We start from the raw sequence: 26486 nt of genomic DNA, 5'->3' as shown, positions 1-26486 counted from the left end.
TAACTTTTTAACATTTTGGAAATTAGTTATTAATTTAAGATCTGAAATCTGTGTTTCTCTGTCTCTCTTGTCTGTATAGAACCAAACCTCAACAGGGTTATTAATAGCTTCAAAGTCAACACAGGTGCCTAGGCGTACAGGATATTCAGAAAAAGTCGTTCCAACCAGACTCATCTCCCTAAACTTTTGAGTGTTGGACATATCAATTCAAATCTACAAAATTAAAATCATTAACTGCTATTTCTATTACAGTCAGATTTAGCGATACACAGCTAACTCAAGTACAATACGTTCCAGAAGGTTCAAATTTCGAATATAGGATTCGGTGAGCATCCTATCAACCTAACTCAAGTACCTAACTCATCCTAACTCAAGTACGGTACGTTCCAGAAGGTTCAAATTTAGAATATAGGATTCGGTGAGCATCCTATCAACCTAACTCAAGTACCTATATCATCCTAACTCAAGTACAGTACGTTCCAGAAGGTTCAAATTTCGAATATAGGATTCGGTGAGCATCCTATCAACCTAACTCAAGTACGGTACGTTCCAGAAGGTTCAAATTTCGAATATAGGATTCGTTGAGCATCCTATCAACCTAACTCAAGTACCTATATCATCCTAACTCAAGTACGGTACGTTCCAGAAGGTTCAAATTTCGAATATAGGATTCGGTGAGCATCCTATCAACCTAACTCAAGTACGGTACGTTCCAGAAGGTTCAAATTTCGAATATAGGATTCGGTGAGCATCCTATCAACCTAACTCAAGTACGGTACGTTCCAGAAGGTTCAAATTTCGAATATAGGATTCGGTGAGCATCCTATCAACCTAACTCAAGTACGGTACGTTCCAGAAGGTTCAAATTTCGAATATAGGATTCGGTGAGCGTCCTATCAACCTAACTCAAGTACCTATATCATCCTAACTCAAGTACGGTACGTTCCAGAAGGTTCAAATTTCGAATATAGGTTTCGGTGAGCATCCTATCAACCTAACACAAGTACGGTACGTTCCAGAAGGTTCAAATTTCGAATATAGGATTCGGTGAGCATCCTATCAACCTAACTCAAGTACGGTACGTTCCAGAAGGTTCAAATTTCGAATATAGGATTCGGTGAGCATCTTACCAACCTAACTCAAGTACCTATATCATCCTAACTCAAGTACGGTACGTTCCAGAAGGTTCAAATTTCGAATATAGGATTCGGTGAGCATCCTATCAACCTAACTCAAGTACCTATATCATCCTAACTCAAGTACGGTACGTTCCAGAAGGTTCAAATTTCGAATATAGGATTCGGTGAGCATCCTATCAACCTAACTCAAGTACCTATATCATCCTAACTCAAGTACAGTACGTTCCAGAAGGTTCAAATTTCGAATATAGGATTCGGTGAGCATCCTATCAACCTAACTCAAGTACCTATATCATCCTAACTCAAGTACGGTACGTTCCAGAAGGTTCAAATTTCGAATATAGGATTCGGTGAGCATCTTACCAACCTAACTCAAGTACCTATATCATCCTAACTCAAGTACGGTACGTTCCAGAAGGTTCAAATTTCGAATATAGGATTCGGTGAGCATCCTATCAACCTAACTCAAGTACCTATATCATCCTAACTCAAGTACGGTTCGTTCCAGAAGGTTCAAATTTCGAATATAGGATTCGGTGAGCATCCTATCAACCTAACTCAAGTACCTATATCATCCTAACTCAAGTACGGTACGTTCCAGAAGGTTCAAATTTCGAATATAGGATTCGGTGAGCATCCTATCAACCTAACTCAAGTACCTATATCATCCTAACTCAAGTACGGTACCTTCCAGAAGGTTTAAATTTCGAATATAGGATTCGGTGAGCATCTTACCAACCTAACTAAAGTACCTATATCATCCTAACTCAAGTACGGTACGTTCCAGAAGGTTCAAATTTCGAATATAGGATTCGGTGAGCATCCTATCAACCTAACTCAAGTACCTATATCATCCTAACTCAAGTACGGTACGTTCCAGAAGGTTCAAATTTCGAATATAGGATTCGGTGAGCATCCTATCAACCTAACTCAAGTACGGTACGTTCCAGAAGGTTCAAATTTCGAATATAGGATTCGGTGAGCATCCTATCAACCCAACTCAAGTACGGTACGTTCCAGAAGGTTCAAATTTCGAATATAGGATTCGGTGAGCATCCTATCAACCTAACTCAAGTACGGTACGTTCCAGAAAGTTCAAATTTCGAATATAGGATTCGGTGAGCATCCATAGTTGGGGCAAATCTAACCCGATAGTATTGTGAAAGCAACGCAGACTCTATTCACAGGATTACGACACTGCCAGATCAGATTAGTTTTGCCACAGCTATAGTTGTGACTTTCCTTTAAAATGCATAATATACTTCACTGCTGTTATTTTTACACGCAAAAATGTAGAGTTAGTTTGTCTTTTACATAGCAATCGCTACCGTGTTTGGCTGCTGAGCAGTCGGTAGTGTTTAGCGATTTTAAAATTCCAACCGGCTTTAAAATGAGAAAAATAAAGATAAAACCGGGCAAATATAGCATTTTTTCATGCTACAACGAGTAGAAGAAATGAAGAACTTTGTTACTTCCTTTTACAAAAAAGGAAGTATTGTATTCGCGAAAAAAATTTCACTCAAAAATCAACCTTAATTTCCATTTTCCTGAGCTCCGAATGAATACTGAGTTTTTTTCTCGACTCGACCACACGTGGATAAGTGCTTAAGAACGTATAGACACGCGAAACATCCATTATGACGATTCTCGAGATAATTACAACGAATTTTCTCGTAACGTCTATATGTACGTATGTGCGTATGTATGTCGCATAAGTCAAGAACAGTAATTCCTAGCAAGTTGAAATTTGGTACGTAGACTCCTAGTGGGGTCTAGTTGTGCACCTCCCCTTTTGGTGTCATTCGGGTGTTTCTAAAGGGGTCTTTTGCCCCTTTTGGGGAGAAAAATCATTGTTAATTTCGATGTAAACTCAAGTGGTGTTATAATTTGGCGGACACTTGGCAATATATCGCCAGTCTTTCGGTCACCAAGTTTTTTCGCCAACTTGGCGACAAATTTGGCGATTTTTTAATAATAATCTGTTTTAATTTGGCCACTGTTGGTGGTATTTAGAGAGTAAACTATTCAATTACATTGAAATTGCCAGTAATGAGGAAATGACATTAAATTAGAGTAAAAGGAAGTCATGTGTGCACACATCAGCTCGTTTTTATTGTATAATACGTCAGGGAGCCATGGTGACACCTAACGTCTTTTAGGAAAAACGTTCAATGTTTAAGCTCCTATGAGGCTAATAAGCTACGTAATTAACTAAGCACTCAAATGGGGTCATATTACAAGGAGTCACGAATTTATATTACTTGTGGTTTGTTATTATTAGATTCATTGAACAACAAACTAGGAGAAGGGCCACATAGACTCCTTCTATCCTTTTACTGTCAAAACAAATTGTAAAAAAAAAAATGCTTAATTTATTTTACACTAACTTACTACCCGGCGTTGCCCGGGTGCTTTTCAGTGCAACACATCTTTTGGATAATCAAATGAATGAATTCTACCTAAATGCGCGTAAAAAATTACATTCACACCACTTTCTATAGGCTCAAATCTTCAAAATACTTTAAATAACACAGAAAATCAAGCATTTGCCAAAAAAGTAACATCATCTTAACGCAAAAAAGTATGAGGAATATTGTTTGGGCTCTGTAGTGTCCACTGATACGTTGACTGAGGTTGAATCAGACGAGCGGTACATATTCGTAAATTGTCTTAATGCAAAGACAAATGATTACGTTTTGCACATCTTGTGGGACAGCCTTTTACGTGATGCTCCAAAAGAAAAGCGTTGTGCCGCGCCTTTGTAGGTTTTGCTTTCTCCAAGACTTAAAAAAATGCAACAGTACTTTTCACGTACGTTTTATTCGGGAATAAATCATTGAATGTTTCCTTAGAAAGAGTCGTGAGCTTACCAAAAAAAAAACAAAAAACAAAAAACTCAATCCCTATTACCAGGCACAAATATATACAAAATAGTGTTCATGGACACAGCTACAATATTTTTAAATTAATTTAAAATCATCCTCAACGTCCAAAAGCCAAACAGATAGTCCACCGTACAGAAAATAAAGAATTCAGTCTGTGTTGTTAATAGACGATAACACTCCGTTTTACGCATTTTTTGGCGGTGTTTTCCGAATGAAGTTCTCAAGTGATAGGTAATATTGTATGTTTTCAGGCAAGCACATTTCGCAGAAAAAGTTTGCTTACAATAAAAAAAAACTTTACAAAATGTCTATGCTTGCTCTTTCCATGGTGATTTAGTGCCATGCCATAGAGTAAAATTGGATAAGTGTAACTTGCCTAAAAAGACGCACGTCAGATACATTTTATTTTTTTATATTGACGTCAAATTTCTAGTTTCGTAGGTAAAAATGATAGTTAGACAGTAATATTAATGTATTGTAACGATTTGAAATTTGTCAAGATTTAAATTCTAGTTCAAATTTTTAAAACCTAATACTCGCCGTAAATGTTATACATGATATCTCACACTGATGCAGGTAGAGAAAGCACGTTTTTAAGTTTTGCTGCTTTAGACAGAGTATTCCTTAGAGAACAACAAGATTTTAATTTATAGAGAGACAGTGGTCGTAATAGGTGGGAATGGGTCCACTGACTACATTACAGTTAATATTTTAAGTTATGTAAACCAATAAAAATGGAAGTAGGTGGACGTGAATTTATTGGACGAATTATTTTAAAACCGTTAATTAAACTACGTTATAGAGAAAGAAGTAGGCGTACGCATTTTGTTCACTATCCGTGCTAGATGTTTTTATAATTATTTGCAGACCATGAAATAAAAAAAAAAAACGTCTTGTTTGTAGTAAACATGGACAAATCTTTTGTTTATATTTTACAGATGCCTGTTGCATATTTTGTTTCCCTTATCCACAGTTTAAAAGCAAACGAAATGTATTTCCCGTTTTGAAACGTAGTCTAAAAAATTAAAACTTAAATGATTCAAATTTTTCTGATCCATAAATTTAACTCAAAACTTTCTCCTAAAAATTGGTCTTAGTCCCCCTCCCAGCAGCAAAAAGTATTGCATTTGTGAGTGAAGCTAACCGAGCAAGTAACATAAAGCTATCAATATCCAAAATAGCTACATCTCAAAAGCATTTACAGCACTTAATCGACTGCTCTTGTTGTTACTTGTTAATGATAGAAAACGGAAATCTCACTGAAGATTGCAATTTCTTGAAGTTTAAAAAAGGTCCATTGTGGTTACACGTGAGATGCAAAGTGTTTCACCTTATCCCTATACTGTTAAAGAGAATTTAAGCTATTGATAGTGATAACTTTCCATTCATATCTCACAGCACTTCTTCAATGACGGTTAAAATGTTTAGTGGTAGTTACAAACTTCGAAAATTTTTCGATTGTTTATAACAGCAGTTATCGAACTGAGCTTTGTAGTTGGGAATGTAGCTTTGTTCAGCTTATTTCACGATGCAGAAAAAACTTCATATTGTGGCGCAATATTTCATCATGCCTTTTTCAATAGTAATCTCTGTGTCAAATGTTGCATCATAACCGCTAACAGATTTAAAACTATTGCTAGTTGGTGAAGATGCTTCATCAGGTGTATTATTACTCGAGCGTTAAGGAAATATAAAATTTCAAATGAAGGAATTTGTTTATATCAAACACGTAGCAATTTTTTGCAGTTTAAAACAGATTAAAGTTCAATTAATATTTATTTGCATTTTTCCCAAACTTAAAACACCAACCCTATCAAACTGTATGAGTTCCGCCGAATTATATTTCCGTGTGGTTTTGTGGATAAAAAAGGTGCACAACCTTCAATTTTAGCATACATTGGCAATCCTAGTATGGTAGTTTATGTGCATGTAAGAAGACTATCCCCCCTCCCCCTTGAAAAACCAATTCCAGATACGCGATTTGTGCGTAGTAACGCACAAATATGATTATTTTGCAATTTATTTGAGAAATTAGTATTTTTTACTCCTGTTCTTTGTTCGAGTTCAGCGATTAAACTTATATTCAGTAAATTACCGCACATTAGCCAGAGCTAAATCAGAAATACATGAAATACACCATGAGCTCACCGAATTATGTAAAGATCGGACGTAAATCATTGAATAGTATAAAGAACATATGCATATTGGTTTTCAGGACCATCCAACATTAAATTGTTGAAGCTTGTACATGGATAATGAATGAATTATTGACACCGAAATAATTTTGGTATTTTCTGGACTGTTCATCTGGAAAATACTAATCTATAATTTCGTTTTACCATTACTGCTATGGAATTACCAAAGCAAGTAGAACCGTCGAAGACCAAAGTGCACTCCTGCTTTGCAGGATGCTATTCAAAAAACGCTTTACCGCAGCATTTCTTCTCCGTTCGGCTTTCTTGCCAAACATGCTTCCCGCTTGTCGCTAATTGACTTAACAACCCCTGTTAAGTATACTTTTTGTGTTGATTGCATTTGAAATATCTCCTGGTGGTTATATGTTGGTGAGCATTTTCATTTGCTTTGAACCAAGGCTTACAAACTTAACGATTACAGTTAATCTTTGAAGAGACTTCATTTAGGGCGTCTTTTACAGGCTTTTCATTCAGACCAAACTCATAACAATATGAAAATTCGTTATGTCGAAAAAAGCCCTTTTATGATTAAAAAGATAAACTTTAACCTCTTTGGATCATTTTTAAATTCTAAAAGCCAGCCTATATGAATTCTTGAGCAATAATTTACCTCTGTGCCAAATTTGTAAGACATTTGATTAAAACTGGATTTGTTTAAGGAACATACACACACACACACACACACACACAAACATACATCCATTTTATATATATATAGATACATGTAAGGAAAGCCTTGACTACATCCCTCCCATTTAATAGATAAAATCCGAATGCGCTATTGTGCATTACTATGATTATTTTGCAATTTAGTTTCTTTATTAGTACCTTTACCCCTGCTCTTTGACAGGCTGGAGCGATTTCAATTAAACCGAAGGCTATCGGTTATAGTTAAACCGAATTACTTAAAGATTCGACGTAAATCAAGGAATAGTATAAAGAAAATTTATATATTGCAAATTGGTTTCATAAGGATCATAGAACATTAAATTAAATTTCTGTTGTAAGGATGAAATAGATGTGGTTTTAATAAAAGTAGTTTAATGCTGAAACAGTCGAAGATTGTACGTCAATATTGAATGCAATATTATTACCTTACTCATGTTTGTATTTTCTCTGCTATTAACGGGAAAAACACTGATCAAAAATTAAACGCAACCTTACAATATTTAAAAATTGTAATCCAACGGTAGCATTCAAATTAAATACCACCAATGCCCTCTCCCCCCTGGGGCTTCAAAGATCGCAGTTTAAGAAACGATGGTCAGCATCATTTCTTATATCTACGGCTTTCTCGTCAAACATGCTTTAACGCTTATTGTTAAACAGCATTGACAGCCATCGTTCAGGATACGTTTTGAATTGATTGCATTTAAAATAGCTCCTGGTGGTTATATGTTGATAACCGTTTTCAATTGCTTTGAAACAAGGTTCACAAATTTAACGATTAAAGTTATTCTTTGAAGAAACTTCATCTAGGGCAGTTTTTTACGGGCTTTTCATTTAGATTAAATTTATAACTATACAAAAATTCGTTCGTGCAGAAAAGTGCAATTTTATGACTCAAAATACGAAATTAGACCTCTTTGGGTCTTTTTAAAATTCTAAAAACCTGCCTATATGAATTCCTGAGCAACAATTTACCTTTGTGCCAAATTTGGAAGACATCCGACTAAAACTGTGGATTTGTATAAAGAACATACACACATACCCACACACACACAAACATACATCCTTTTCTATATATATAGATTATTGTTATAATTACACATTTTACGGCTCACAAACCTGTGCTCGTTTTTTACCTTTGGTATTATAATTTTTACTCGGTAGCATACTGCCTACCGAGCGTGTACAATTGATTTTATAACGTAATCATATACTGTAGCCTGTGTGGTCTACACTTTGAACTAACGAACTAGGTTATGCTTTTTCTTCGCAATTTGAACGACTGTCGGTATAAAAAATGTCGTAATTTACAAGAACATCACACAAAAATGATATACTAGGGAGTTTCTGCTCCTTTCGCGCTTCGCTTTCCAAAACCTGCTCGCCATCTTCAGTGGCTCGGAGACCATTGATGATTTTAATACTTTCAATGTGTCAGGACATCCCTGAATGTCCTCAGGATATCCGGCCCCTTAAGGATTTGAGACGTGACAGGGCAAAATCGCTGCCCCTGGATGTCCTGTATCCAACGGTGCCAGTATTAATTGAACTCGTAGACATTGCCTTGCCGGAGGAGATAGCGTCACAGACAAACACAGGTTTTAATAGTATAGATTCTTTCTGTTTGCGATTGTTGTGAATTGTTTTGAAAAAAATCATAGCTACTATCCGATCTTATTTGTCATGGTTTTAACTAGCTACCAGCTAAGATTTCATCTGAATCAGCCTAAAATAGGGGAAAAGGAAAAAAAAAAAGCGAAGATTTTGAATCGCGTTTCGCAGTCATTTGGATCCATCTATGCCTTGATTTCCACAAACTACCATCCCTGCAAAAAATATAGTTGGTTCTATTTCCGTTTACAAACCGGATGCTCGCCTCTCTATCTCACCGGTGGTCATGCAATATGTGTTTCAACTTTATTTTGCAGTATTGTTTTTGATCACGTTTTGGATTTATTTTTTTGACAATTAGTGCTTGTTTAGTCTCCCAGCATTTAATGTTCTTCACAAATCATGAAAAAATTTAAAAATAATCATAGAAACGTTTTTGTTTTATTAACTTGAATCCAAAAATCATACAATACGAGCTTCTGAGTGTTAATAACTTTTATTCCAAAAATCCAAAATTAAAAAAAATATATACTGCCCTAAAAATGTCGAAGTACGTACACGCATTACTTTGGTTTTTCTACTTTGCCGTTGTTTTATTTAAATAATAAAACAAATCATTTTTTAAAAAACCTAATTAAGATTTATGTAAAACAATGATTTATTTACTTTTTACCTCGTAACTAGTTTCAAACTCTCTTTCGAAAGTTTGTTCCATTGATTTGCAATTTCTTTTCTGTCATCTGCAAAGAACTGGTTTTTCAATAATCAATGCGTTTGTTAAGGTTTTATATTTGAATTCATAACTGAAATGTGAGTGAAAAAAGGCCTTTAAGGATAACGACCAGCAATTAAGAAACTTTCCCGAAGACCAAAAAGTCAAATTTGTTTTCTCCCTCATTAGCGTTTGACATGAAACGTTGTGAAAGAACTTGGCAATTACTAAAAATCAATTTATGTGCGTATTTTGCCTACTTATCAAAATAATTGGAAATCTTTTAAGAGGTTAATCATGGCGTCTTTCGAAACTTAATTTAACTGATTTTTGGGTGCAATTAGTGATATCGGTATAAAAGCACTGAGAAAAAGTGCATTTTAAAAGAAAAATTGGCATTTTTTTAAGTACCAAAAAAAAAAAAAAAGTATTTCATTTTGGTAAAGATAATCGATATAATTCACTATTTATAATCTGAGCAAGATGTTACGTACAAAGAAAAAATATCATCTTTCTTGTGCGCTGATATCTGCGCCGATAAAAGAATAAGTGATATAGCATTTGACACTTATTGTTTGGCAATCAAACAGATTTCTGGTAGGAATTTTCCTGGTTTTCTTCAGTTTAATACATATAGTTGTTGAGTATGTATTTTATCATAGACAATGCTTAAAAACTTCTGAAGATAAAATAAATTTTCGTGTCTTTATGCACGAAATTTCTTTGTACAGAAAAGTAACAGCGGCAAAAACAAAGATTAAATGTGTGTGTTTGCTATAGCTTGCAAACACATGTTTTGGGGTTATTAGGAACCCGTTTTTCAATACTTTCCTTGATTCCGCGAAACCCCTTTCTGCAAGCTACTTCAAATTACTGCATTTTGAACATTGTTTTTACTACTCTAAATTTCTTGAAGGGATGATTGCAATACCCTCTTCTTCAGACTCAATGTTCTGAAATTTTACTGGTATGAAATAGAATATCAAGTCGTATGAATCCTTCTTTTTCAGAATAAACTTTTCGAAACTTGGAAAGATAGTATCTCTGTACAAGTAGAACGCATTAATATCATTCAAATGAACTTCCATTACTTCATTTAAATGTGCCAAAATAATTAAAGTTTTCCTCTCTTGTTTTTTTTATTCAACCATCAACGTAAAACAAGTACACTGTTAAAAATAATCCTGAAATTTTACGATAAATGTTACTGGCATTCATGCTGCCAGTAACTTTTACCGCAAAATCTTATTTTCCTGTAAAAGTTTAAGGTAGAATAATCAAAAATTAAAAAACCGCAACGTGCGAACAGCAGGTTCGATCTCGGAACCTTCGTATAGGTAGGCGCCGTCGCTAACCAGCATACCAGTTGAGAAACATTGAGTGAAACGAAATACGTGTTACGTTCTTCGCACTGCAAGTCACGTGTTGTATCAATTGGCGCTGCAATCGTTTATTTTTTTCGGTACAATAAAATGACTTATTTTTTCTGTACTGTAAATACTCCATTTTACAGTATATTTGCCATAAACGTTTGCTGAATTTTAGCCAGTGTATAATTCATAGCTACAGCTATTTTTTGCAATGTTCTTAAAAAACTTTAACAAGTGGTTTTCCTTATACTAGAACAAATGATACAGACTTTCCATTTACCATTTTTATTTAGTTATTTTGTTAAGTATGCATAGTAAAATAAAGAAAGTAAGAAAGAAAAGTAAAAGGCTGGTGCCTGTTTACTTGATTAACTACATTTAGTTTTTATGATCATCCCAGTGTTACGCTGACAACGGTATCGGGATCATTCAAGTTTCATTGAACTGACTTTCGAGACAGAATTTTTTTTTTCTCTTCCGCTATGTCTCTCTCACATGTATTTTTTTTTAAATGGTAATTTATGAAACCATATGATGATTTTTCAAATATAAATAACTGTGTGGAAAGAAAACTTCAATTTTGAAGTTTTACAGGCAGAGGATTGGTAATTTGATTGCATGTCTGACCTCTAAACCTAGTATTATAATCGTCATTTGTCATTTTTATAAAGAGAGTACGTTTACGTCATCCTAAACCAGTTTTGAGTAACTGAAGGTTTTGTAAAAGCTCTTAACATCAGTTTAGGTTAGTTGACGATTTCAGTGCGCTCCTAGTGGGCAATATGTTTTAGCATTTTTTGCGACATTGGTATACTAACAACAGAAAGAATAGAGGAACCCAAACTCATAATTAGCTCAATTTGTAAAGTTTTTTGACTTGCGCCACTATCGATCACTCTAACCCGTCATGTATCAAACAATGTCGGAAAGTCATTTCAAAGGATTTTAAGTTATGATGTTTCATTAAAGGCACTAGTATCTTGTTGTTGTTGTTGTTGTTTATTTTTTTTTCAGAATAATATTACTTGATTAAACTTCGCACTGAATAGAAATATAAGTTGTATGCTAAACCCAATCATCATATAAAGTTCACCCTTTTCTGTGACTTTGACATTCTTCAAATACCACCAGTGAGTTTTTCAATTGTTATTGTTTACAACTCTTTACGATTTTGCATCAGCTACAACAGATTAATGAGCCTGTGAGCTTATGGCGAAAATAATCACCAGAAAAGGACAGAGTGAAAGATGTTGTTGGTGACTTAAATGAATCATCGTTTTGTTTTTCGTCGATAATAGGTGCGAATACACCATATTAGGAACACGGATACCTAATAAGGCCAATTTTATAGAATGCCAAAAAGGGCTAGCAAACTTGAAATATTCTTTATTATAAATTTAAAAACATACTAAGCCCCCATTTCATAAACTCAAAAATCTTAAGAAAAATTCCGCTATGACTGCAATGCAAAGGTGAAAGATTTATCGTCTCATTCGGGGCACTTGTTCAGTCCTGATTTTTTTAAAAATATTTTTCCTGTGCTGTAGTTTTTGCACATATATTAAGCACTTGCAGCACAGAATCATATACTCCACTTGATCATTCTGCGTATTAATAAAGATACCAGTCTTAACAATGTCAATCATGGCCTTATTGGAAAACAATCTACTTTTATAGGGTTATCAAATTGCAGAAAAATACGACGGTACCCAGTGACATCTTTCTTTTTGAATTTGTCAACAAAATATATTAGGTTTTTTGGAAAAATTTCCTTTTTTTTTGTTAATAACCTTCAGTTAACTACGAAGAAACTTACTGCAAAATAAGATCTGTGAACTTTAATAAGAATGTTTTATAATAACTGTTGCTATACTATTGCCTGTTGACGACAAACTGCTTGATGTTAACACTTTATTATCAGTTAGGCTTTTTAGTAACGATAAAGTCACGATATAGCGTTTTTTTTGCTATTCTACATTGAAAATGCGCATTTAGATTTTTCGGTGTGCATGGTTTTATTGGAACCACCCTCCTTATGATTTTATTTACAAAAAGCAGCCTAAGCAAACTGAAAGGAGATTTTATATCACGCAGTACTCTATTTTAATTCTTATTCTTATAATTTCTTATCTTTTAAAGTTGTAAAAGTATGAGTAGATCTCACTTAGATCTCTGTTTAAATGTTATTCGTTAGAGGTATTATAAATGGGTGAAAATGCATTAAAACAAGGTAAATCAAAATTAAAAAAAATGCTTTATAAAAAATAGGAGCCTAAAAACTACTTAGTTTTGTCATAAGAAACGTAAAGTACACATTAGGCAATAATAAAATTGAGCGTTAATAGTAAAGCGAAATAAATAGTTAGAATTATACTTGTGATATAGTTTTAAAACAACTTCCAAGTGCTTATCTATGCTATTACAGACACTAAGCAAAAGATTACCTTAAGTTTCGAAACAGAAACTCTGGTATTCTACGTGTGAAAATAAAAATCCACTCTGTGATTGGAAACGTGATGCCATTTTAAATCTTCTGTAAGGAGAAGTGTTTCTCAGATATGAATAAACGGATCGATAGCTTTCAAATTACTAACTAGTTCTCGGAAAAGTAATCAGACGAAACTGAGACCTAAACAAGTATACTGTTTTTTTTTTTTTTTCTGTTTTTCTTTGCCACTGTTTCGTAGAGAGTGTTCGAGATTTTTAAAACAACTGCGAGGCAAAACAACTAGCTGTGAAACTAGGAAACTGTAATATAAAAAATAGTTTTAACAGCTTTAGAATTCATAATTATGCAAATACTACCTTTCCATTTTTACACTATAGATGAAAAATCTATGTTTTGGAATTAGTTTTCTTGAAATTTTAATGATTATTTTTCTCTTTTTGGTTTTCCACAGTCATTTCTCGCTATTTTTTGTTAATGTTATTGTTGTTGCTGTCATGTCATAGTTAAAAGGGGGGGGGGGGGGTGCCATTTCTTCTAGAGGATAATTCTAGTAGAAGATCAAATTAGCATGAAATTAAACTCTTTTGTGTTGAAAAGATGCACCATATGAGGCTCAATCAAATTATTAAAGAAAACTGGTGAGATACATGAAATACACCCACAGCCCAGTTATTCTACCCAGATACTTCAGTTTCGTCCTTGTTATGGACTCATCAGTCAGGCATAGGGAATAACCGAGCTGGAGGCAGATGTCGTCTCTTTGAAGCTGAGAGTTCCAACATCCAAAACGAGAGTCCAACAGAGTGATGGTACTCTTTGCTTCAATGAGATGACATCTGCTTCCAGCTCCGTTATTCCCTATTCCAGAATGATGAGTCTACAACAATGAATGGGATAACCGGGATGGGATAAACAGGCTGTCGGTACAATTCATGTAGTTCTGTTTTAATCCTGGCTTAGGAGCAGTAACTTACTGATTAAATTTGGTTAGAGCTACATTTCTCTTTTAACATATTTTTGTACCTGCTAGCAGAGCAATACTACGCGTAACATACTTTTACGCGCGTAACATACGGTGTTCTTTAAGTTTCTGTTTAATGTTTAGATTTAAAGCATACAATCAACTTTTGCTGCTTAATTTTTTTTTCTCTTTAAATCAAAAACAGTTACGGCAATAGACTACCCCACAAACTTCGTTACATGTATTCCATTATGTGTCAGAACACTGATACATGTACAATAGAGAAAAATACCTAGTTAAGATAAAAACCATGATATTTATTGCCTAAACACTCTTACATTGAGTTGCGTAAATAGGCAACAGTGGTTCTATTAATAGGTCAAACACGTGTTGAGTTTCAACACCACACAATTTATGGACTCCCTCGGAGACGCAGTTCCTGTAGAATTGCACACTGGTGTTGCAGCTAAATGGAAAGAAAAGTCATGTGTAAACGTGAAAACACACTTTAGAATATACTGTACATAAACGTATTAATGCAGTTGAACCTAAAAGTTCAGGGTCAATGACAGGCAATTATGTAAAGTAAAACTATGAAATGCATTTTTGTCAGTTCCAGAAATTCTGGATAGGCTGGCATCATGTGATTCAATTGCAAGCGCGGACAATATTTCTTTTATATACGTTAGCGAAGCTCTTCATCGACGTTGGGAACATGGCTTTGAAGGAAAACGCTGTAACATTTAATTTTGTAAGCATTTGGTTTAAACACCTTCAGAGACTTGAGAGATCCAGAGAAAAATTTTGTAATGTTTCCCGATGGAGAAATTAAAGGTTTACAAATGGTGCCGACATTGTAACCACAAATAAGAATCTTTATCTGAAGATGAGTGCTCTGGTCGATTTACGATTTTACAGACTAAAGAAAACATTAAATCTATCTTAAAAGCCTGCTCAAAGATTGTTGCAAAACCCCTGTAGCATAGCTTAGGCTTACCGAAGATTAATTGCAGCTTGCTATTAACTGCTACGATGGAGAAATTGAAGGTTTACGAATGAAGAATCCGTCTGTGAAGATGAGTGCGCTGGCCAAATTACGACTTCATGGTCTGAAGAAAATATGAAATCTATCTCAAAAGCCTTCTCAAAGAATGTTGCAGAACTTCTGATACCGTGTCTGAGGCTTAAGAAGGAGTGATTACAGCTTTTTTTAAAAGAGATTTTAACAAATTTCGAGCGTCCCGTCTTATAAATATGCGTTTTTTTGACAACAGAACTCATTTTTCGAGAAGGATGTTCGCACACTTTTAATCGCGCCATCATGGAATTACGTACTTCTTGAGAATCTCCAAAATCTGAAGGTATTATCAAACACTGGCCAAATTCTATGTAACAGCATTAGTCTAAAAAAATCATGTTTCTAACATCGCTAAAGACCTTTGACTTGCTTAGAAAAAGAACTGTCTTCGCCCGCAATTGAATCACATGACATGGGCCAAACTGTCCAAGGTTTTTGAAGACAGGGGTAACAGAGGAAATTTTCATGCAGCTTTATTTTAACTACAGGTTTTTTCTGTGATTGGCCACCACAGTCCCTGAATATTTGGATTCTACTACGTAAATAACGCAACTCCTCTTTCTTAAAAAAAGACTGAAAACAAAAATACACAGACATGTACATTTCTTTGTTCTATTTCAAGTGTTTCGTATGAACTCTAGTTTTCGTTCACGTAGGCAAAAAGGAAAATCTTAAAGTAATCGTTTAAATAAAAGAGCATACAGTTATTCAAACGATTAAAACGACTTGGATGTAGTTAATGTACGGTATTCAGATATCTTAAAAAGCATTTTCAAAGGTTCAGTTAAGTAGTTGATATTTCAAGGAACTTTCTAGACATTATTTCTTGAAAATTTAAGCTTATTTTTTACTTGTTTATTTCAGCATTATTAATAATGTCATCTGGAAGAAAATATAGCTTTTTTGCGATTGTTTTCTGATCTTCAATCTTTCATAAAAAAATTAGGGAATGAAAGAGGAAAAACCATTTTATGAATAAGTATTCTAAACTTTTCAGCATTTGTATAAAAATGATCTACGTATTGAACTAACCCGCTTTGAAAAATGTCTATGATAGAGTCATTTTTAACAAGACTAGACAATACGGATTCTATGAATTTAATTTGATGTTCAAAGCACCTAAACTAATTTTTCCAGACAGTAAATAAACCAAATGAGCCTTCACTCTTATTCGAAAATAAACAATAATATGTATATTTGTTTTACAAAAGGTAGAATTTTAACTTTAAAACAAATATAGGTGCCCTAGATCTATACATTATTATAAATAAGAAAAAGCAATGCTCGGCCTTTTTGAACAGTTATATAAACATATATTTTTGCGGCATTTGTTCCACCAGACTAGGATAAGATTAAAATATCTCTTATGTACAGTTTATACATTTTACAATAAATTTTAAATCTTATTCTTCAATGGCTTGTTGATGAAGGTAATATTTACGTTTGGTTTTTTAAAATTTATATTATGAATTCAAGTACATATTTTATGTAGTGTAAAAAGAGCAAAAAATGAAAGTCATTTATAATAACTATTAATTTGATGAAACATTTGACTTCGATTGAAGATCAATCTTTTGGTGATGAGTTGCAGTTTGTCATGCAGTGTCACATATTTTCTCTACCCAATCTTTGTACTTAATGATGATATTTTCGATATTCCCCCCCCCCAAAAATATGATTTTTAAAGGCTCTTGCCAGCTGAAGGTAAATGCACTTTAAATAGTACAAATATGTACTCAGAAAAAGAAAAGAAATCCATATTGAATAGTAAAATAGACTTACTCGTTGATCTCATTGTTGGTTCTGCAAGTAGAACTTAAGTCTTGAATTACGCTGTTCAAACAAGGCACATGGTCCAAGAATTCTATCAAGGAAGAAAAATAGTTATACTTTCATGCATACATAGATTAAAAATATTAATTAAAAACACAATAAAATTCGTAAGTATTTTCAAGGCCACTGAGATGTCGGGTGAATTATTTCCAGATCGTTTTCCAGACAAAATGATTTTTTAAGGAGTAGGTATACTACAAATTCTCCGTACTCATTGGAATCAGGTTTGAATCACTTTACTTGAGAAAAAGTGTTCCAGTTGCCTGAATGGGCACGAAAATGAGTTCCGAATCTGTGTCATCAATAGAAAAATTAACTAAAATATTATCTGAATCAGTTCCGTATTTCTCCTGCTCAGACATTTATTGATTTAAACTTGGAAACACATTTGAGAACAGATCGAGGGGCACATTTGGGAAGTCATCGCTTTCTTTCGTACACATGTATTTCAACAGCTTTCCTTGACTACCAGTAAATAGATTGTCTCGATATGATACGACTGGAAACTATGTTGCGTTGAATCACCGTTGAATCTTTGTTGACAAGTTCTTTTAAAAAGAATGACCTTTCTTGATCGAAGAACGTCCATTGCCTGATGACATTTGACAGCTTATCCGCAAAATTGTGACACAAGTGTTGTAAAAAGTGTCTCAAAATATAAGCTACAAAGTGTTCTAAGAAAAAGGACATGCGTCAGAGTTAAAAAAATGCTTTCAAACGCGTTCCTAAAAGTGTTAAAAAATTAGCTGAACCAATTAAGTGCTCTTAAAAGTGTTTTGAAAGCTGTCTGAAAAGTTTATTCAGTTATTTATCGCCCTATAGCCAGGGCTAAGGCAAAAATACATGAAATACACCGTCAGCTCCGTCAATTCCAGCCAAGAACTTGCAGTCCTCGAGCTGGCGGTATATTTCATGTATGTCTTAAAAGTGTTTTCAAAGCTATCTGAAAAGTGTTTTAAAAACTGTCCTCAAGTGCCTCAAAGCTTCATAAAAAAGGGGACAAGAGTCCGCGTTTAAAATGTGTTTGAAGATTTATAGTGTAGGCCATATTTATATATCCTTGAAATATAAATCCTGTATCTTTTTTACATCATCTTAAAATAGAGTATTTTTCTCTTTCAAGATAACCAATTTTAACTTATTTTAAACGCTCGGTCGAATCATTCATGTCAAATCAAAACCAATCATGTTAAGTATTTTCTCTAATCTGCAAAATGTTTGACATGGTTTTTGAACATAATATGCAAATCAGTTTTTCCATAATGTATATTACTGTATACTTTAACTACCTATACCCTTTTAGATAAAAAGTGCCGGAAATAAAGAAAAGAGCTTAACATTATATAGCTGCATAACAGCAGTACAATCATTCTAACGATAAGTAACATACGTTTCCTGAAGTGATGAGAATTGCCGCACAAATCGGCATATACTCCTTCAAGTTGCTTCAATCCTTGAAGAGACTGTCCAAAGATGCTGTTTGGGCAGCGTTTTCCAAACTCAATTTCACATCCAAGTTCCTTTTGTACATTGCTGTGAAAAGGAAATGAATACTAACATTATGTACAGTCGTGGAAAAATACGGATTACTTGTTTAATTTCGAAGATTATTAACACAAGTTACACTTATAAGGTGTTATTCTTCAGAAATAGTGTACCCTACATGATTAAGTAATTTAATTGCTGTTAGTGGTTGTCTTTATACAATAATATGCATTAACACTAAAATGTTTGTACTCCTCCCCCTTTTATTATATATTTGTGATCAGCATCATTATAAAACTTTGTGAACCAAGTTTTGTTTAATTTGATAATGCCGTTGCTCTAAAATAAAAATTAGAAAAAAGCACCTCGTAATGTTCAATAGATTGTTGATATTTCGGTGTATAACACTTAAACGGCCTTCGGTGCGGCAAAATTTGTTGTTTTATTATTTATTTTGTTATAAGTTATGAACAAACCCAACGAAAGAAACATAAGTTCTTACAACAAAAATGAATTTTAGATTTTTGTTATGATTGATGAAATTAATGTTCGGAAAACAAAATATAATCTGAAACCATGTTATATTTTCATGAAAAAACAATGTAGAATAGTTTTTTATACTGGTATCTGAAATTTGAGCTCAAAATATTCAGCAGTTTTTTAGACGCGGTTTCAAGTTCAGGATATCATATAAAGAGAAAATTTTGACTCTTTCATATTCATATATTAAAGGTAGGTGAATGAAACATTAAATATATTTGTCAATAAATGTCTAAAAAAATTTTTTTTTTTCATTTGTATAATACTTTTTTTAAACCAGAAGCTGGTTGAACTCAAATCTTTAAAATTGAGTTTTAAATTAATCAAAATATTCTCTTTTCAGATTATATAAATTCAAGAGTCCAATAATTCTGCTTTTACTAATCGTCTAAGCCATATTGCTTCAAATTGACAATATATAACCATAGTTCATCGTTCACCACCATTAAAACAGATTAATAGAAGAAATAAAGCAATGTTGCAGTGAGTATGAACAACTGGATCGTGTAATGTGCAGAGGATAAGGGAGATTACTTTACTGTGGTCAGACGCAGAAGAAAAGAAAGAAAAAGTTATTATTACCGACATGACAGATCTAGTTCATGGGCATTGTGTGGCCACTGGTCTTTGTACCAGGCGGATTCTCCCAAAGGCATGCATTGTTTCATTGCTTCTACGTCAGAGCACGCCGAAGCCAAAGTGCAGGAAACGCCTGGGAAAATATACGTTAAGAAAATGTTAATATCTGAATACAAGAGAAATATATTTCTTCTCTTCATGCGTATTTCACATTTTGTAAACCAGAACTACACATTTGGTTTTTGTAACGTATTATGTGGCTTTGAACAAATAAAAACTTACTGTATTCAAATATGAAAAATAAAATGTTAGTAATAAGACTTGTAAAAACATTAGGTATACATTCAAATATTTGTTACTTTTTTTAAATAATACAAAATGTCAAGTATTTAAAAATCAAAATGCTATGTATCTCTTCTTTACCTGCCTTCCTCATTTCATTCTAAAAAGTAAGCTTTTTATAGAACCTTTACAGTGTTATGGTATTTTTTGTTTTTGAAAACTTCAATTCCCGAAGAGAATTTTCACTTCTTTTAAAAATGTCCGGGAGAATTTTCTCGCCTTGAGAAATAGAGAGAAAAAGAGAAGAGAACCCTTTCGATACATCTACCTAAATATGTTTCTTTCTTAAAATTAAACTTTACTTTAGCCCTTGAGAAAAACATAACTTAACTATTGTGTAAGTATGGCTATTTATTTATAATAATAAATTTTAAGATGCAACTAAGATTTGAAAACGTTTCAAACACTCTCGGGGAAAAAAAACAATGTTGGACCTAAAGTTTTTGCTAATCTGATCACTGCAAACGATAGCGCATATTCATTCTATATTTTTGGGCGCCATTAGAAAACAACAAGCACCAACACTTGTCTACGTTGCTCCAAAATCGGATAAATAAATGTACAATCCTTTGTAGACATAGAAAAAAAGACTGATACGTAAAAACTAATTATAATTTGACTAAAAACTGATTTAAAAAGCTTTTGCCATTTGTACCTGTAAGTTTAAAAATGATATATATTCTAACAACTTTTCCATTCCGCAATGATTAAGTTTTAAAACAATTCAATTATAAATTTTAAAAATACTTTGTTCAGTGTAAACATTTATTATTATTTTTTTTTTTACTATTTCAACTATTTTGAAATAGCTGATAAATTTCAAGTGAAGAATTGCGTTAATCACTACTTTTAAATCTATATGATAAATCCATAACTTTTATTTTCAGTTATAAAAAGTGGTTAAAATGAGAAAACAAGCAAAATGTGCTAAAATAGTAAGCATAGTGTAACGTCGACATGTCCAAATAAAAAATGATGATAGGTTGACCGGTTTAAAGAGAAAACGCTCCCTTAATAGCGTAGCACATTGTCATGTACTTTGTAACAAAACTTGTATTGGCATATTTAGTCTAAGCGGTGAATTCTTGCATTCAAAATTAAAAAAAAAAGTCGAAAATTATCATTTTCTCTCAGACATAGTTATAGTCAAAATATTTCCTACTGAATTTTTTCTATTTGAATGTTAAAAATATTTTTCTTCAAATGAATGAATAAATGAACAAATAGCGCAACAATAACCGAATAAATAAGTAAATAAACAAATTACTGAAATTTTACAAATATATGATTGAATAAAATAGCGAAGGATTATACAAAAAGTCAATTGAGTCTGTGAAGAAAAATAGAAGAATTAATTCTTGAAGACATTCATAAATAATAAGGTAATGAAGAAATAATTTAGTAAAATTTTTAACTAAACATAATTAAGTACACTTGATATACTTTATATAACATTTAAAATACAATATTGCCTATTGTTAAATAAATAAATACAGCATATACACAACTGGACATTAGTAGATCACACGTAAAAGTTAATTAAAACGCTAATTACAATATTTTTTCATTCTATTGTAACAAAATTATATGCAATTATTTTCCGCCCTTAAGCCAGGACTAAGGCAGAACGATATGGAAGGAACTGTATGCGTGTAGTTCTGCTTTAGCCCTGACTTAAGGGCGGTAACTCACTGTTTATTACACAAGCTTTGTCTTCAATTTACGAGTTGAATCGTACATTGCTGAGGTCTCTCGCTGCAAAATTTATTTTAGCCATATTTTTGAAGGCATTATCAGCTTCAATGAGATGACATCTTACTCCAGCTCAGTTATTGACTATTCCAGGCATGATGAGTCTATGACTAGGACTAAACTACAGTCTCTGGGGGTTGTCGGCACGTAGGTGACTGGCGCACCAAAAAAAGGGGGGGGGGAGTCCAGGTGCACCTCCAAGAGTTGATTTTTTCAACTGTTTTTCGTAATATTGAATTGTACATTATTGGATTAGCGTCATCTAAAAAATTTGGAATGTCGTTAGAACATTAGAAGCATGACCACCGCAGGCATCCCATTTCAACTAAAATTTTATTCTTATGAAATAATACCTGCAAAGTTCATTTATTTGAAATTTGAAATTTTTATTTTCGTAGAATAAATCAATCTACCTGTCAAAATGTCAAAAAGTAAGGGAGTAAGGCCTTTTTCCTTTTCTCCTTTTGGAAGTTAGGGGGTAGTGAGGGGCCTTGCCCCCTTGCACGATCAGCCTATGTGTCGGGATATTGCATATAAAAAAATACCATATCATTCTCCTGCGTGTACAAAATGTAAAACTTTGTAGAAAAAAAATAAACTGCAATAAGGTAAAAATTTTACAAGACTTATAATGCAATCCATTGAATGAAACATTAAAATAAATAAATAAATTAGATAATTAAAAAAGATACAGTTGTAGTTAACGCTTTTCTTACCAAAAATGGCGAAAAGAAGACCTACGATCATGGTTATAAATTTTGAAATAATAAAAGCGAAGCTTGCTCTTTTCAGATCGTATTTATATTAAATGTTTATCGCATTAAGAAATGCAGATCTGCTAATGGATTGGTGATATGGCAGCGATAACAGTGAGAACGGATGCCTGGGAAACATGTGATGTAGTGATTTTTGGCAGATGGTTTTCAGATAAAACACGTTGGCGTGTTATTCAATATTTTGCTTTAAAGTGACAACAAACATGTTACCTTATAATACAGTGTTGAATTGAGAAAAAAATAAATAAAAGGCAGGGTTTGAGAAAAAAATTTCTTTTTTTTTTCTGTTGATAAAATTTTAGCAAAGCCTATAAATGACAAAATGTGTTACGCGTTGAACATTTTTACTTACTTATGCAAGAATAAATTAGGTGCTAGGTAAACTAGGTACCTATGCAAGATACCTAGCTACGCTGCTTTGCTTTGATGATTAATGCTTACCTTTCTGTAGACTGCTTTCATAAGGAAAACGTATCTAATCCTGATGTAGAACATAACAGTTTTTAAATCTTGTATGTGGATGTTTGTCATGATATGCAAGTTTGCTTGATATATATGTAAGGGAATCATAGTATCAGATCATTTTCGTTGTAAGGAGTAAAAATACTGATTTGGCTTGTTACATTCATAGGAAGCTTTGACACATAAAGAAATTAGCTGATTTCCATGTACTTATACTCTCGTTACTTTTGTACAGATTTGATTTAAAAACATGAGGGATTTCTAAGCTGTTAAAAATGGTATACAACATCGTTTACAAATTATTATTATTTTTCGGTTAAATATGTCATTAAAAGCGACATTTTTTTTTTTATTAATCATGAAAATCCATATAATGTTAACAGCATTACTGATTAAAAATAAATGCGGTATTTTATATAAAATAAAATTTAAAGTTTCGGCGTCTTCCTCTATCTACCCTACTTTTTAAAAATATAAATGTTTATGTGAGTTGTTTTTCGAACCAAAAGAAAATTTACCCTGAAATTAGCTTTAAATCTGAAAGATATAAATTAACAAAAGTTTTTAAACGCGTAAAAATAGCATAACATAAAAAGTACATGTGTTAAAATTAATAGTCAGAAAATATTTTAGATAGTATTCTTCAATTTCCAAAACTAATGATGACTGAAAATAATTTAATGCTGCCTTCATTTGCAACTGGAGCTCCTTTTAAATTTTCCTGCTGTCTGATAATAGATGTTTGAAAGCGATACATACGTCAGACTATTACATGCAATCATTAAGATCATCTTGCTAACGATCATCGTCTTCCCATTTGGCTAAGTCATGTCATTTAAAGGTCATTAGCAGATAAAATAAATTATTTTAAATTTAATGGGATTCAAAAGTCTTAATTTTCTCTATTAATGTGTGCATTTATGATTGGAAACTAAAACGATAATTTTGTAAAGAAAAATGGTGATTTGCAATAATTTAAAATAAATCTGAAGCTGAGACATAAGTAAAGCTTTTTGAAAAACATGTTTGATGGATGATATCGACTGCAGAATTTTATTATTTGGCAATAATTGTAGTTATTACGAACCGTTGTTTAGTAACTAATACAGCATTAATTCTTTTAGAGTTCATTAATATCAGATTACTTTTTCGAAAAAAAAAATAAGTATACAAAATAAAATACATAAATATACAAATAAAAATAAGCAAATAAATAAATAGATAAATAAATGAATGTTAAGAAAAGAAATAAATTAAATGGAATTTGCTGTGTCTTGAACCTGGCAACAAGTATTCATTAATATTTTACCAAGCTGTGTTAAGTTGGCGGTTGCCACGGTTTCCGTTTGAGTTCTGTTCTTGTTTGTAAAATTGTGAGATTATGCATCTGTAGTGTTCATGTTGTAGAATTGTAAAACAAATGTTTGTCTTGTGTGAATCGTATTCTTATAGTTATTGCTAAACACGACAGAATTAATTTCCTGAAAAATTCAAATCAGGAATGAGAAAAGAACTTATATGAATGCAAAGAAAAAAAATAACGCTTCTAAAATAAAGAAAGTGAAATAAATAATAATAGATTAAGAAAAACCATTTTAGCAAATGCTGTTTGAAAAAAAAAATGCAGACAAAAATAATCACAAATTTTATTTACTAACTAAAATTGGGGCAAACATAACGTGGCAGCGTCGTAATGTAGTGTTTGGGATTTTATAGCCTTTGGAATGCTCTCAGGTTAGGTTTTCCCCAACTACAATTGAGGCAGTAAGAAGCAAAGGGATGCAAGTGGACTATTTTAAGTTTCGAGTAATACGCGTTTAAAGATCAGATGCTAGGTAGACTTTCATTGAATTTTTTTTTTCTATATCTGGCTGTACTTCAGCACCTACAAGAGCTACTAGTACAATCTCTTGCCCCAAGACAGAGGAGAGGTTCATCTACCATTTGTTCTGGTTATCTCCACATTTTTAATTTTGCAACGCATCCCTTTGCTTCTCACTACCTCAACTGTGGTATCCGCACGACATCCCCGTAATGGAAAATGCAATGACAAGTTTTTTCACCTACATGCAGGTAACTTTTATTGCGAGTAAAATTACATTACTTTATAAATATTTCTATAATTTTGGCAAAATAAAGTTTTATTTCTTTGCTTCGATGATCATTTGCCTTATATGCTTTAACAACTTTATCTTTAGTGCAGAAAAAAATTGAGAGCAAAAACATAATTGCATGTACTCATTTATACGCGTGTCATGAACTGCGGGGCAAATGATTTTTTTCCACAATATATCACCAAATTATCAATCGCTTACGAATTCTTCTAAGATGTCCATCTTGTTTTATTAATTCTGTGATTTTACTTTAGTTTCATGTTGAAATTTTGCTTTCATTTAGCTGAAAGAAGCATAATTTGAAAATAATAAATAAGGAGAAATTCTCATTATGTTTAATTAAAATTCGCAAGAAAACGATAATAAACTGGACTGTAAAAATATGAGTTCAAGAGAAAGCATTTAATCAGCAATACATAAAAAAAAAAAAAAAAAAAAAAAAAAAAAAAACCATAAACTCTTAAAGTGGAAGCGAAAAACAAACTAAATACTCCATACTCGAAATAGCTTCGTTGGAAGTATTTTAACTTTTATCCTTAAGTTTCAAGATTTTTGTAACACAGCCATAATTTATTAAAATATTATAAAGATGTCAAAACAGCCATGTAAAAGCGGGAGAAATATATGCATTGTAACCTAAAAAGCGGAATAGGATGTGGAAAATCACAAGAAGAGGTATGAAGGAACGAAATTAGATTTTCAAGGACATATTTTCAAAATTTAGCATTTTACAGTAAATTTTGCAATAATGCTTAAAAGATAATTATATTTGAATTACTTGCCGTAAGTACAATTACACTAAAACTGTGAGAGAAGAGGAAAATATCATTTTTCGTTTTAGTTATTTTTTCAGGCTCATCTTCCTCAGACGGTAAAAAACCATCCAGTTTAAAAAACGAAAATACAGAAGTTGTTAATGATTTTACATGAAAACGCCATTCAAATTCAAGCAAAATCATCTATAACTTTTTAACTAACTTGAAAGCATTAAAGGAATTCCATCTTACGCAGAAAAATTCGTTGTCAACATTGGTATCAATGTTTGAAATGCAAGCGTATGTTTTCATCGAAACGAGTGGGTACCTTGCGAAATAATATATCCGTTAACTTTATATATCCGTTAATTACAGTTCAATAACGCTAAAACAGGGCGTAAATGAGTTGCTTGAAGAACTCTTTTTTTTTTACATTTGACTCGACAACATACAAACATACATACGTTTCTAATTTACACCGTGAAAAAATGTGCAGGATCGCCAGTGTTAATGGGTGTAATGTTACACGAATTCTGGAGTGAGTAGTATCATAGTTTCAAAAACTCTTGGAAGAACCTTGCACTATGGTTCCCATCTGCAGCTAGTAGAACTTAAAGCGCATGCGTTGAGATCAGCATCGGCGCTGGGAACAGTCTTGGTAAACTCCTATTAGCAAACCAAGAAAACCGTCCTTTCTGGCTAAGCGGAAATAGCTTTTGCTTTGTGTATTCCCTTGGAACGTTTCGAGATTTCACGGGTTTGCGTTTATTTCTCCGTAA

At 32.8% G+C, this 26486-nt stretch overlaps 1 protein-coding gene across 1 annotated transcript; it reads right to left on the bottom strand.

Moving 5' to 3' along the window:
* Positions 1-14287: 14287 nt before the first annotated feature.
* On the bottom strand, positions 14288-22404 carry LOC129233118 (uncharacterized). Its single transcript, XM_054867178.1, has 5 exons — positions 22317-22404; positions 19510-19639; positions 18293-18435; positions 16852-16933; positions 14288-14457 (listed from the first exon to the last, which is right to left on the bottom strand). The coding sequence occupies exons 1-5, from the start codon at positions 22345-22347 to the stop codon at positions 14316-14318; spliced, it is 528 nt and encodes a 175-aa protein (XP_054723153.1). The 5' UTR covers positions 22348-22404; the 3' UTR covers positions 14288-14315.
* Positions 22405-26486: the final 4082 nt, after the last annotated feature.

The sequence above is a fragment of the Uloborus diversus genome, unplaced genomic scaffold (genome assembly GCF_026930045.1).
Source record: "Uloborus diversus isolate 005 unplaced genomic scaffold, Udiv.v.3.1 scaffold_174, whole genome shotgun sequence".
Lineage (NCBI taxonomy): Eukaryota > Metazoa > Arthropoda > Arachnida > Araneae > Uloboridae > Uloborus > Uloborus diversus.
This window is presented reverse-complemented; position numbering and strand designations above follow the sequence as displayed.

Excerpts from the sequence above, each read along its gene's own strand:
- LOC129233118 (XM_054867178.1), bottom strand. The coding sequence starts at position 22,347 with ATGATCGTAGGTCTTCTTTTCGCCATTTTTG. Across the intron at positions 18,436-19,509 it reads GAACTAGATCTGTCATGTCG|CAATGTACAAAAGGAACTTG; the intron begins GTAATAATAACT and ends TCCTTTTCACAG. Across the intron at positions 16,934-18,292 it reads TTCTCATCACTTCAGGAAAC|AATTCTTGGACCATGTGCCT; the intron begins GTATGTTACTTA and ends CTTCCTTGATAG.